Raw genomic sequence first — 14,494 nt, forward strand, 5'->3', positions numbered from 1 at the left:
AAAACAGAAACAAAAGGCAGGTTTCAGTTCTGGAAATTATTCAAGAGAAACAAAATGCCATCCCCTCTCTTTATTATGCTAATTTAAAACATAAAATAAGAAGACTAGCAGATTAGTTAAGGAAAGAGCAGATTAAAGATTCTTGTAATTCATCTCTGATTTTTTTTAATGCTTAATACCCATGAGTATTTAAGGAGCTCTACTGCATTTGTACTTTAAGAACATCAGGAAGACAGACAAGTAGGTTGAAGCTGTCGGCACAAAACATAATGCAGGTCAACTTAAAACGTTCCAAGCGGCTATTACAATAAAAGCTCATGCTAAGTGTAACATTTTACAGAGAAAGCAGATACCACAAGAACAACATGGTATTTCCAGGAGTTGGAACATAAGCATCTTTCCCCTACACCAAATTAAATTATTTGATTCTAAGCAAAGAATGCTGGTGGTGACTAAGGGACAGGAAAAAGGACATACCCAACTGAAGATAATGCAGGCACTATTTAATTATTTGGGGGTTTCTTAATATTGGCACTAGTATAAAGGCAGACTCCAAAAATGCGTGAATATAAAAAGGCAGAGAACGCACACATTTTTTCTATTTATAACAAAATGCACTTAGTTACTTGACAGGAGAGAAACCCTGCTTTGAAAGTTGAGCTAGCCTGGTTCTGTCATCTCGTTTGAAAGGGAAATAAACATGAACACACCTTTCAGACTTTATTAGTATATGGGCAAACCAAATACAAACATGAAAAAATCTAAGCATCGTAAGCAGAATCTGACTCAGCAGTTTGTGTAACTCCATAAATACAGTGATGGTATATTAAATATAATATGCACCTTTTGTAATGTTAGTTTAATAGATACCTGGTTTAACAGTAACACTTATTATGCTTAATTTTGATTATCACTGTAAAGAGTATGATGATTTTGAAATTAATAATAAAAGTTTCTTGGTATAATTCTCATAGTACAAATACATTAAAATGCAAAGGGTTTCAAGAAATGTTATATTTAAATAGAATATACACAATGGTTTGATTATGCTGTTAGGGGAAAAAAACCAGTATTTGCACTCACAATGTTTTCATTTACATTTTAATGAAATACAGCTCCTACAGTATATTTTAAATTACTGACAGGAAGCAAACTGCTATTTCCCTTACCTAGATATATTGTTGAAGCTGAGGAAGAGACGCTGGAGACATGGCAAAGTATCCACATCTTTCTAGAAGGAAAGATAGAAGCATAAATTCAGTAGCTGAAAGTAGCTTTTGAACCTCTCCACTTTCCCTGATGAAATACAATCATTTCTATGCTATAACCTTGCTGCAACATTGATTTCTGCAGCTCCATTTCTCCCTACTGCAGACTGCAAGGGAGTGTTTCAGTGCAGATATCCATGCTGCAGAACAAGCTGCACCACTTGCAAAGCAAATGATGTTAAAGAAAAGAGGATAAGGCTGCTGCTGCTTTCTGAACAGGCTTTTGGGAAATAAGCCAATGTGCTACCTCAGCATTTACGCTGCAGGATAAACACACTGGTTTAAAAAAAAAAAAAGGTTTTTTTCATGACCATGCTGAAATAAGGTTTTTGCAGCAGTGCAATTAGCAGCACCAAACAGCAATGACTTTTCTGCCAAAGAATGATCTGAAGGACTGTCACCTTTACAATTAAAACTTGTAAGGAATGAGTTTCCAGAACGAGTAATCAAATTTAATATATGGCACTAACGACTTTCAGATGAAAACTCTAAGCAGCAAGCAACACAAATACTAAGATTAAACATGAGCAGTACAAACTTTATTTATTAAATATAAATCCATAACAGCCACACAGCAGAGTCTGCAGTGATTCATGTACTATTCAGAATGCACACCTCAATCCTCAGTTATATATCTGCATCTCCTTATCCTACTAAGGAACATACTCAAATTTGCAAAAAGCAGACATAAAACTGTTACACCACAGGAAAGTGTCGCAGGACTCACTACATTGATTTTAGCCACAAAATCACATCTACAGCTCTTCTTCCCTCCATCTGATTTGTGACATGTCCACATCATGTTTGAGATATAGTTCATTCTACCCAAATAGATGAGCACAAGACAGCTCTAAACAAACCGTGCAGCTTCAATTAATGAAACAGCAAATGTGAGCTAACGGGTGATGCCGAGAGTCACAGCTCTGCATACAACAAGCAGTGCTTATCTGACCAGGCTTGAAGGTACAAAACTCCTGGTTCAGAGCTGTTCCAGATCCTCCCAGATTAGAGTATGGAAAGACGGAGTTCACATACAGACGCACCCTCTGTCCCTAAACCTGCTCTCACTGTCTGTTTTTAAAGGAGTGGGCAAGCACGATACAGGTTAATATATACTTGAAAACAGGCATCATAGAATTTTGCACAGTAATTCTTATGTAGTAATGATTTTAACTAATCAAAGAATTTTGCACTGAGGAATGCAAAGTAATTTCTCCTGAAGACAAATTTCCTTAACAAGCATAAGCTGCTGTCCTGTAAAGTACATCACAAGTCTCACAGGTGTGACAGCAAAAAGAAAAAAAAAGAAAGAAAAGCCTCCAGCTTCTTCAGCTTTGATTCAGTCATATAAAGCAACTGACTCATACAGGACAGGAATTCTTTGCAACGAGATGGTGAACACCTTGACCAGTCCTCCTTCAAACCTAAGATCAAGCTGCAGATGACAAAACCTTTAAGTCTAAGCTTTTAATACCTCAAAGCAATCAAGCAGGTCTGTCTTTCAAACAAAAACATAGTTCATCTTCCTAACAGTGGGCCCCAATTCACAACTGGATGGAAAGTAAATAAATGTTTCATAATTAATGGTATGCATAGATTTATGCTTCTGATACCACATGAGGCACTTTGTAATCATTTACTCTGCTATTTTCCAGAATGGTCAGACTTCCTGAAGACACTTCAGTCCTGTAAGATACAATTCTGCTATAAACAAAGCCTCAAGACTGCCTTTTTAAATCCTACAGCTTTGGACACACACTGTTTTATCCTTACAAAAATAACTACTTAAGGTTCATGAATTTTCAGGCTCTAATGAGCACCTCTAAAACAAAAAAGTGGTCCAAAACCTGGTAATATAAGGCCAGCGCTTAAACAAACTGCAATCTAGCTGAATATCTCGATTCATTCAATAGAGTAAGCTGCAATGGATATGGAGCTCAGCATGAAACCTCATTTTGTTTGACAAACGACATCATCATCTTTCCTTCACAAAAACAATACCCTTACTCTGTGCGTGTGTGTGAAGAATAAGGAAGGCTCACAAAAATGTACTGAAAGTTATTAAATTATATTCATGTTATTTCATGATTTTTTGGGACAGCAAACTTTTTAAATTTGATGTTAGGTTCTTTCATTTAAGGGAGTAATCAAATTTAAAAGCTTGATTCATAAGGACAGTGTTGTCATAGTAACCCAGTAACTAAAACACAGGCCAAAAACTAAATCACAGAAGCCAAATTCTTTAATGAACTTAACTGCAAAATTTTAGCTCTAAGTGCTGCATCGTAACTATATCATGATTAAAATGACACAGTCAACCATAAGAAAACCTAAACCTCTTAAAGAAATATACCCCCCCTCCTTTAACTACTCAAGTACTCCAGCAATATTGTAAGAATATCTCAGATATTCTTTCCATAAACTGGTATATTTGTTTCTATGTTTCTGGATTTTCAGTAATGTAGTACTGGAGCAGGTTCTGAATTTCAATACAAAAGTAACACAGCTTTACTTAAAAAAAAAAAAAGTCAATAAATACATGTACCTTGTTGTGCAAAGAGAAAAAGACAACACCTGCCATTAAAATAAGAGATTTTAATTTAGGACAAATACATCTGTTTACTTTAGGTTTCAGCAATTATGATGAGTCCAAGACTTTACTTCACATGGAGTCCTTCTCTAGAGGAAGGAGAGTTAATGTCATACGTGCTAAAAATCACCATGCAATAAGAATAACACCACAAAAATACACACACGTAACACCATTCCATTAGAATCTAACCAGGGTAAAAGCAAACGAACAATCAGACAAAATAAAGTACTTCCCTGAAAAGAATATAATCTTCTGAAACACTGCCTCTGGTCAGGAAAGACTAAAACATAGAGATGCAGTGCAGAGTCCAAGCCTGTAACTCACTACTTTAAATTTCATACTGACTCCCCATTTGTAGCAACAGGAAACAAGGAGTAAGTACCAGCTACGCCCGAGAGTGAAAAGGCAGCAGCTACAAGCAAGGAAAAGAGTTCTAGGTGACATAACTGATGTAGGGGGAAAGTACAGTAGCAGAATCAGCTTTTTTCTGAAGTGTAAAAGCAATTCCTATATGGAAAACCAGAAGATTTGAGAAAGGCTCAGCAGCAATAGGACACCAACAACTAAAGCAATAATGAGGACCACCTTTTAAGTAGACTTAATGTATTATTTTAAGAATTGTTTGCTGAAATAAGCTACTTGCCATACCTGAACTAGAACTCTCAGATTGCAAAGTGAAAAACTTTAATTTCTATAACATAAAGACTTACAATGCTAGGTTAAAGCTTCAATTGGGAAATTCTGCTTTTAAGAGCAATGCCTATTTTCTTTGCATTTGCCCCAGAAATATTCATAAGGTGATGAAATTTAAGATGATCTGGTTACTTAGCTGAGCTACAGAAATTGAGGGGGTTTGTTTCTAGGAAACATATCTGTATGGAAGAAAAGTATCTACATTTATATGTCAGAACCACAAAGCTACTTCAGAATCTGGGTCCCATCATTGTCCTCCCCCTGAGAACCATCATGAGCTATCAAGATGTGAATCACTACAACTCATCACAGATTCACAGAATAGTTTGGCTTGGAAGGGACCTTTAAAGGTCATGAAGTCCAACCTCCAATCACATTTAAACAAAATAACACCAAAATTAAATTGCTGTTTGCTTCACCTTAAATATCACAGGACGTGTTCTGCATAAGTAGCACAATATGGGAAAACACAAAATTCCACAAGTCTGAAGTACTGATACAATTTAGACAAGTTACACTAATAGTGAATTTTGTTAAAACCAACACAAAGGAAGAGAAAAATACAAGAGTTTTGCTCCTTACTATAGCAGAGACTTGATTATGACGAAGGTTGAGCTCTGTGAGTGAATCCAGTCCATTAAGGTTTTCTACAATGGTTAGTAGGTTTCTGGCAAGGTTTAACACTCTGAGTTCATTCAAATGACTGATGTTTTCTATTTTAGAGATCTGTGAAAGAGGCATAATTATAAACATGCATACTGTGGTTTACATAGATATACAATAGATATATGTATTAAGTACTTTTTTTAGAGTAGACATAAACAATCAACTCAATTACAATAATGTGCTCGCGTATTTTTCTAAGCCATTATAATAATGTCACAAGTTGCTGAAAACAAGCTACAGTTTGCTACACATTAAGTACTAGTATTCACTTCACTGATACCTTTCTAGTCATAGCATGGATCTGCTGGAGGACAGGAAGGCTCTGCAGGGGGATACAGACACGCTAGACCAATGGGCCAAGGCCAATTGTATGAGGTTCAACAAGGCAAAGTGCTGGGTCCTGCACTTGGGCTAAAACAACCCCATGCAATGCTACAGGCTGGGGGAAGAGTGGCTGGAAAGCTGCTCAGTGGAAAAGGACCTGGGGGTGCTGACAGAGCTGAATGAACCAGCTTGTGCCCAGGCAGCCAAGAAAGTCACCAGCATTCTGGCCTGTATTAGCAATAGTGTGGCCAGCAAGATCAGGGAAGTGATCATCCCCCTGTACCTGGCACTGCTGAGGCTGCACTGCAAATACTGTGTTCAGTTCTGTGCCCCTCACTACAAGAGATCCTGAGTTGCTGGAGCAGGTCCAGAGAAGGGCAACTAAGCTGGTGAAGGATCTGGAGAACAAATCTGATGAGGAACAGCTGAGGGAACTGGGGTGCTTTAGCCTGAAGAAGAGAAGGCTCAGGGGGGAACTTACTGCTCTCCACAACCACCTGAAAGGAGGATGGAACAAGGAAGTTGCTGGTCTCTTCTCCCAAGTAACAAGTGATAGCACAAGAGGTAATGGTCTCAAGCTGTACCAGGGGAGGTTTAGACTGGATATTAGGAAATATTTCTTCACCAAAAGAGTGGTCAGGCAATAGAACAGGCTGCCCAGGCCAGTGGTGGAATCGCCATCCCTGTAAGTGTTCAAAAACTGTGTAGATGAGATTCTTAGTGCCACAGCTTAGGGGGGGGCATGGCAGTCCTGAGGTAGCACTGAGACTTGATAATCTTAAAGGTCTCTTCCAATCCAAGTGATTATATCAATCAACGGCAAAGCAAGTCTTTTAATCCACTTACCAGACAAGCTGAGCTGCACTGCATTAGTGAACAGCAAATGTCAAGCCCTCTGCAGAAGCAGGAAAGGTCTATATAACACTAAAACACTCAAAGAAATCTTAGGCCTTTAGGGACAGGCTGATTACTGCAGGGAGCTTTCAAAGAAAAGGGAACTGCACACTGTTATATACTGAACCTTACTCAGCAGTAAAGTAAGTCACCACCCTTCCTTACCATCAGCAAGTAGGTTACTTCAGCCATGCTGTTGTGTAGCAGTAACCTTGAAGACACCACAAAACTAAGACAACATTGATGACATCATGCTATGCTAAAATTAGCAAGTTTTGTGCATGACTGATCCTTAGTTTGTCTGCAAAGGCACCCAAACACACCTCCAAATCTCCTGGTACCTATGCTACAAAAATATGTGGCATCGTATCCCCCTACCACTACAGAACTCTGCCGGTTTCCCTTCCTGCTTCTTAAAAACCCACTAGTAGCATTCACAGTTCTATCTACAGGAGCTTCACAGACTTTCCAGCAGGTCATGAGGACAGGAACCTGCTGTGAGTCAGGGGCAAGACACAGGCCCAGCCCTGCGAAGAAGAAAGCAATTTTTCTGAAATTGGAACTTGCAAAGAAGTTTTATAAGCAGGTAATCGCTGGAATTAGAAAGACAAACTCAAAAGTTAGAAAAAAAAGCAACAGCATCCTTCGATTGGATACACAGCATATTCACTTGACAGTCCCCAGCACTTCTTTGGCAATTCATAGCTTCATGTGATTAGGAAAAAGGAGCAATCAAAGTGACTGAACTACAGTAAACAGGCAGCTGCCTGAAGTTTGGGTTTATAATTAATACCTTAGAGATTCAGGTGATATTGACAAAAAACCTCAAAACAAAACATGGCAATCAAAACAGCAATAATATCTAATGCCCCTTAAGATTACTTTTTACTTCTAGAAATGCAACTGTTTCACAAAGGCATTAATTATTACTCTGTTGACACAATTTGAATTAATTTCCTGCTCTATTTCTCAGAGCAACCAACTCAAGGACCTCTACCTAGATATGTATTTCTGACAGTGGTCTGGAATCTGTCCTCCAGCATGTATCCACACATTTATGCAGGACATGCAAACAGCAACACATAATGAAGAAAATGAAGTACTGCCCCTGCACAGGGGAATACTCCTATCACATTCTTACCAAAACCTATGCTATATGGTAGAAAGAAGGCAGCAAGTTTTCCTGTGGAAAATACTTCAGCCTTCCACAATGTGTGGCAGTGCATCCAAGGATACAGGGCACAAAGCTAATAACAAATATAATGAATTCCCTTTTTAAATAGAATGATCAGCTGCTGGACCACCCCAAGCTCCCTTCAACACTGTGTACTGAGGGTACACTATTCCTCCTCAAAGCTGCCAACAGCACTTCCATGCAGACAAGCAAGACAGTGACTGGTATCACCCCTTCCTAGTGAAAATGAAACTTTCTGATGCTTTAGACCACTACAGGTCTGGCCATGCCAGCTTCCAGAAAGCTTCTAGGAGCTCCTGGGAAAGCAGAAGAGGTAAGGTAACTGTTACTTAACAGTTTGAGAAAACATACTGTTGTTGGTAATTTTCATATATGTATATACACATATATGTACACATACATAGATATATACATATATGTGTATATAAGCCTATGACACATGACCTAATATGCTGCTATAAAAATTGCTGAAATACTTTTTCAGTTAAAAAAGCAAAACCAAAATTAGGTAACATCTTGAACCAACCTTTGATTCAACTGATAACTAGTATGCATTATCCTTTTTTTGGGTGTTATACGCAGAAAATAATTATCAGGATAGAAAAATACTACAGCTGAAGGAATAGAAAATACCTCCATTTAGAACAAGCTATGCAGACAGAAAGACTTGTAAAAGCGAAGCCAAGAGAAGATGGGTAGCATGAAGAGCATAGACCTCTGCAGATGTCTGCTTAGGCAGAATTACAGCATGCCACAATGTAGAATATTAATCTTGGCATTTTACTGCTAACACAAAGATAAGGATTTCATCAGCAATGTATAGAGTTGCACTTTTATGACTTTGTTAAGTTTTAAGATTAACTTTACTGGATTTGCTGTTTCCATTATGCACCCAACATATGAAGATACACCAGCTTTTAGTACATGCTCTTAGGTGCAGATTGGATACAAGCCAAAACTGGACAAAACCACTATTTTCTTATTTGCTTGAATGTTTGAATACTTAAATATGAAATAGTTTTATTTCAAAAAAATGGTTATGTGCCCAATCATCAATAAACTACACAAAAGTTCATTTTATAATACACATTTTGAGATTACTGAAAAGAAGTTTATACCTGAAAAAAAAAATCAAGTTGCCCTTTTTTTTTCTTTTACTTGTATCCTTAAACTTTTGGCAAGGAAAATTATTCAGAGTTAAACAGAAACAAAAAAAAATAATGACTTCTTAAAATGTAAAGCATTATAAAGTGAATTTCATTCTAAGTGAAGTTAGACTTCATTCATTCTAAATAGACTTTTTTCATCCTAAATAAGGTTGAAGTCTTAACTTGACTCACTTTAATGAATTACTTCACTAGAAAATGGAGTAATGTCCATTTTAACATTACCTAAAATAAAAAAGGTTTTAAAAAGAATTTATAGGAAACATACACCATTTATACTATTTACCTTGACAACAAAGACAAAGCCAACAAACAGCATTCTCTCCACAGTGCACAGAAGCACACTGTTTAGAAAGTAATGTTCAGTTCAAAATTAAGCAAAAGTTGTACTGCATTAAATAGCCAGGCTGCTGCCAGAGATTCTCTTGCCCTTCTTAGACAGGTGGATCCATGATGTAGTATTTTATGTCCATATTAGTGTTTTAATAACCACAGAAACAGTCTCTACATGAAAATGAAATGTTATTAAGATGCTGTGTTTTTTTACAATTTTATACTGTGTAGTAGTAAAATCAAAAGCCTCTCTAAATCATGAAGAAAAGCAGGCTAAGAGTAGTAATATGACAAGGGAATTCACATTTTGTCCTTTTTTGTAAAGCACAGGCACTGAGTGCAGTATTTTATTAGGCATTACTTTTTTTTAACCTTCTTTTGGATATTTATTGTACAAAGGATTTTTCTTTAATTACTAATGCATTAAAAACCTTGATTTGGAAAAACAAAAGCCATATAAGGTTTATTATTAGGCAATGTAGAATACTATACCTCAATGTTTTAAAGCACATCCAGTCATCAATATGTTTCTCACTTGGGTGGGAGAAGTCTTAAAGTTCAGACTAAACCATATTATCCAAAAAGCCCACAGCCCAAATAAATCAAAATACTTTCCCAGAAGAGTACAAAAATGAAATTTTCCTCCTCCTGTTTTTCCTCACCTCCAACCTTTTGGAAACATTTCAGTCTTTTAAGTTTCACAATCTGCATTCCATCTATGGGACTGATTTATACCCGGAGAGAGAGGGAGGGAAGATAAAGACTAAACCAGGAATCTAGCTTTTCTCTTAACTGCTACTACTCCATGAACATTAAAAAAATAAATAATTTCTACCTAGACTCTAGCACTTTTTTTGGAAAATAAGTTTAACAATATTCATATTCTGGACATACCCTATTTGAGTATTTCTATTCTTCATCTACTGAGAGTGACCACTGAGATTTCTTACTTTATACAGAAATACTGTGCATTATGGAAGAGTTCATGTTTTTTGTTAGTCTAATGCATTTAAACTAGCTTTAATACAACTTACACACAAGATTTCATTGTCCAATGATCATCTGGGATCACAGGTAACATCTAAGAGATACTGTGCATTATTAAAAATAGCTTTGAACACCAATAAAATAAAATTATTGCAAGCACCTTAGAATACTCCCATAGTGAATTAAAATACTCAAGTAAAAATGAAAAAACTTGGTCAGATATTATGTTAGGGATATTACATGTATGATATTTAATACTGTAAATATGTCCTATAAGATATACAAACGATAAGGAGGAAAAATTGTAGTTAAAAGACTAAATTTTCTTGCCAGACATGTGAGCACCTTCAATATCCTTGGGAAGAATCACGTAATATCACATTCACCAAAGAATCAATCTGGTAGCATGACTTGCCAAAAGACAAGAGGAGGATTTACTGGAATTTGCTATAACCTGCTACATTGAATTTTATGGGTTTTATTTAATGACATCAGACAAGCCAAACCATGAAAACAAAGACTACGGAAAAATTCTGTTCTGTATTATAAGCAGTGATACTACTGTTGTAATTTATATTCCATAGTATATTGTAGTGGTAAAGTTATTGTTGCCAGGCAACATCATCTAAATGGTAGCATTTTACTTATATGACTCTTCTCATGTACTGAAGTTTAACAAGTTAAATTGCTTTCTGGAATTACATCATGACATAAGAAAGCTAGCGATACCAGAATCACGGAAAGCAAGTTCACTCTTATCTCAAGTAAACTATATGCAAGCAACAAATACTCAGCTAATCCTCCACTGCAATAAAGATCACTCTCCAAATATTCTCCCTTTAACAGAACTGTCTTTACAACTAAAAACTTGTGTTCCCTCATCTTCTATTAACTAAGGCACAGCACTTTCAAAAGGCAAAACCCCCATCAAAACAGAGCTGCTGAAGGCAGACAGGAAAAAGAAAAATAGTTAATATGAAAACTTGCATAGCTTTAAACTAAAGGAACAGAAAAATAATTTATTATTAGAAGTTCACAGTCTTTAGTTGATCTTCCCATGAAAAATACACCAAGCCTATCAAAAAAAAAAAAAAAGGCAGAAAACAATTCATTCCATTTCCTAATGTTCCTAACACACTCCTGGCAGTGTTCAAAACCAGGCTGGAGAGAGCCCCGGGCAACATGGTCTAGTGTAAGGCACACCTGCCCACAGCAGGGATGTTGGAACTAGATGGATCTTAAGGTCCTTTCCAAGCCTAACCATTCTAGGATTCTATGATTCTTGCCCTTCAAATGCACGTTTATGATTTACATCTTCGGAAAAAGAAAAGCATTTCTTATGCTTCAGAGATTTACTATTTAACTCCTGATACAGGATTTGTTATGTCCTCTGGACCGAAGCAGGCCTTTACTATGAAGCTGATCTAGCACCAGCCAGTTGTACTATGCCCAAAACTCCTAATAAAGTTCTAATTAACATAAAGGGACTCATACAGACACATTTCCATTCCCCACTGTCAAACAAATATATAATAAAGACTACAGAGAAATCATAGAATCATAGAATAGTTAGGGTTGGAAAGGACATTAAGATCATCTAGTTCAAACCCCCCTGCCATGGGCAGGGACACCTCACACTAAACGATGTCACCCACAGGCTCATCCAACCTGGTATTGAACATTGCCAGGGATAGAGCATTCACAACCTCCCTGGACAACCCATTCCAGTGCCTCACCACCCTAACAGGAAAGAATTTCCTCCTTATATCCAATCTAAACTTCCCCTTTTTAAGTTTTAACCCGTTACCCCTTGTCCTACCACTACAGTCCCTAATGAAGAGTCCCTCCCCAGCATCCCTATAGGCCCCCTTCAGATACTGGAAGGCTGCTATGAGGTCTCCACGCAGCCTTCTCTTCCAGGCTGAACAGCCCCAGCTTTCTCAGCCTATCTTCATATGGGAAGTGCTCCAGCCCCCTGATCATCCTTGTGGCCTCCTCTGGACTTGTTCCAACAGCTCCATCTCCCTTTTTATGTTGAGGACACCAGAACTGGTGTCTTTTGGACTAGATGATTTTTTGAGGTCCCTTCCAATCTCTAACATACTGTAACTGCACACAATACTCCAAGTGAGGTCTCACAAGAGCAGAGTAGAGGGGCAGGATCACCTCCTTCGACCTGCTGGTCACACTTTTGATGCAGCCCAGGATACGGTTGGCTTTTTGGGCTGTGAGCGCACACTGAAGCCGGCTCATGTTCATTTTCTCATTGACCAACACCCCCAAGTCCTTCTCCTCAGAGCTGCTCTGAATCTCTTCTCTGCCCAATCTGCAGCTGTGCCTGGGATTGCTCCAACCCAGGTGTAGGACCTTGCACTTGGCATGGTTAAACTTCATGAGCTTGGCATCAGCCTACCTCACAAGCATGTCAAGGTCCCTCTGGATGGCATTCCTTCCCTCCAGCATATCAACTGAATCACACATCTTGGTGTCATTGGCAAACTTGCTGAGGGTGCACTCAATCCCACTGTCCATGTCAGCGACAAAGATGTTAAACAAACCGGTCCCAACACTGATCCCTGAGGACCACTCACTACTGGTCTCCAGCTGGACACTGAGCCACTGACCACAACTCTTTGTGTGCGGCCATCCAGCCAGTTCTTTATCCACCAAGTGGTCCACCTATCAAACTGATTTCTCTCCACTTTAGAGACAAGAGTGTCATGTGGGACAGTGTCGAACGCTTTGCACAAGTCCAGGTAGATGACATCAACTGCTTTACCCCTGTCCATCAGTTCTGTAGCCCCATCATAGAAAGCCACCAAATTGGGTCAGGCAGGATTTCCCCTTAGTGAAGCCATGCTGGCTGTCACCAAGCACCTTGTTGATTTTCATGTGCCTTAGCATGCCTTCCAGGAGAATCTGCTCCAAGATTTTGCCAGGCATAGAGGTGAGACTGACTGGTCTGTAATTGCCCGGGTCATCCATTTTCCCCTTTTTCCAGTCGTCGGGAACTTCCCCTGACTGCCATGATTTCTCAAATATGATGGACAATGGCTTAACAACTTCATTAGCCAGCTCCTTCAAGACCCATGGACTTGTGCACATTCAGATTTTTAAGATGGTCTTGAACCAGTTCCTCTCCTACAGTCGGCCCAAGGTCTTCATTCTCACAGTCCCTGCATCTGCCTTCCAAGACTTGGGTGGTGCAGTCAGAGCCTTTGCCAGTGAAGACAGAGGCAAAGAAGTCATTCAGAACCTCAGCCTTCTCCAAATCCTGTGTAGCTAGTTCTCCTGAGAGCTTCCTGAGGGGGCCCACATTCTCCCTAGTCTGTTTTTTTATTGGCTATGTACCTATAGAATCCCTTCCTGTTATCCTTAATATCCCTAGCCAAGTTTAATTCTAACTGGGCCTTAGTTTTCCTAACCTGGTCTCTAGCTTCCCAGACAATAACCCTGTACTCTTCCCAGGCCACCTGTCCTTGCTTCCACTTTTTATAAGCCTCTTTTTTCATTTGAATTTTCCTCAGCAGCTCCTTATCCATCCAAGGAGGTCTCCTGGCCCTCCTGCTGCACTTCTTTCTAGTTGGGATGCAACACTCCTGAGCTTGTAGCAGGTGATCCTTGAATATCAATCAAGAGACTTGGGCCCCCCTGCCCTCTAGGCCTATATCCCATGGACCCTTACTAAGCAGGTTCCTGAAGAGGCCAAACTCTGCTCTTTTGAAGTCCAGGGCAGTGAGCTTGCTGCACGCTCTTCTCACTGTCCTGAGGATTTCAAATTCGACCATCTCGTGATCGCTGCATCCAAGGCTGCCCTGGAGCGTCACATTTCCAACAAGCCCTTCCCTCTTGGTGAGCACGAGGTCAAGCATGGCACCTGTTCTTGTCGGCTCAAAATCAGTTAAGACATTAAAACTCTCAGAACATGAATCCAGAAAACGCACACACTGGTCTCATATAGTCACAATAACCATACCTTGTTTTCAACAGCTCAATTATGGAACATTTTCTATCATATGTTTTAACTTTATTTTAGAAAAGAATTCTGTATCTGGCTGGCACATAATACACCATGCTTCTTCTGACATAGCCATTAGCCAAGAATCTTCCTCTCCTATTTAGTAGTTAAAACTCTAGGCACCACTTGAAATGGAAATGACTACTTAGTTTCAAATTGGGGAAACTGAATAAAGCAAATGAAGACCATTCAGAAGCATGAATAATCAATCAAGAGCTTGGAAGCAATGGCTTTTTCCTGTACAAATTTTAGTCTTCAACAGATATGAAAGCGATCTTGCTCTGTAAGATCAACAGTAGGAACAACACAACCATCAATGGGATCTGAATTTTTTCTATGACTTCTAAGATTATCTTA

General features: G+C 38.7%; 1 protein-coding gene across 3 annotated transcripts in view; it reads right to left on the reverse strand.

Moving 5' to 3' along the window:
* Window positions 1–14,494, reverse strand: part of LRRC49 (leucine rich repeat containing 49) — a 51,237-nt gene that overhangs the window by 29,307 nt on the left and 7,436 nt on the right. The window contains exons 8-9 of one of the 3 annotated variants that reach the window (XM_061347535.1): window positions 5,137–5,280; window positions 1,170–1,231 (exon numbers count right to left, since the gene is read on the reverse strand). In XM_061347535.1, the coding sequence (XP_061203519.1) occupies window positions 1,170–1,231; window positions 5,137–5,280 (206 nt within the window). Of the gene's footprint in view, window positions 1–1,169; window positions 1,232–1,328; window positions 1,486–5,136; window positions 5,281–14,494 lie in introns of those variants that run through there. The other 2 variants (XM_061347537.1, XM_061347536.1) reach the window with 2 other exon arrangements.

The sequence above is a fragment of the Neopsephotus bourkii genome, unplaced genomic scaffold, assembly GCF_033783945.1.
Source record: "Neopsephotus bourkii isolate Nb327-2 ecotype Australia unplaced genomic scaffold, CSIRO-AGI_Nbou_v1 NB_318, whole genome shotgun sequence".
Classification (NCBI taxonomy): Eukaryota; Metazoa; Chordata; class Aves; order Psittaciformes; family Psittacidae; genus Neopsephotus; species Neopsephotus bourkii.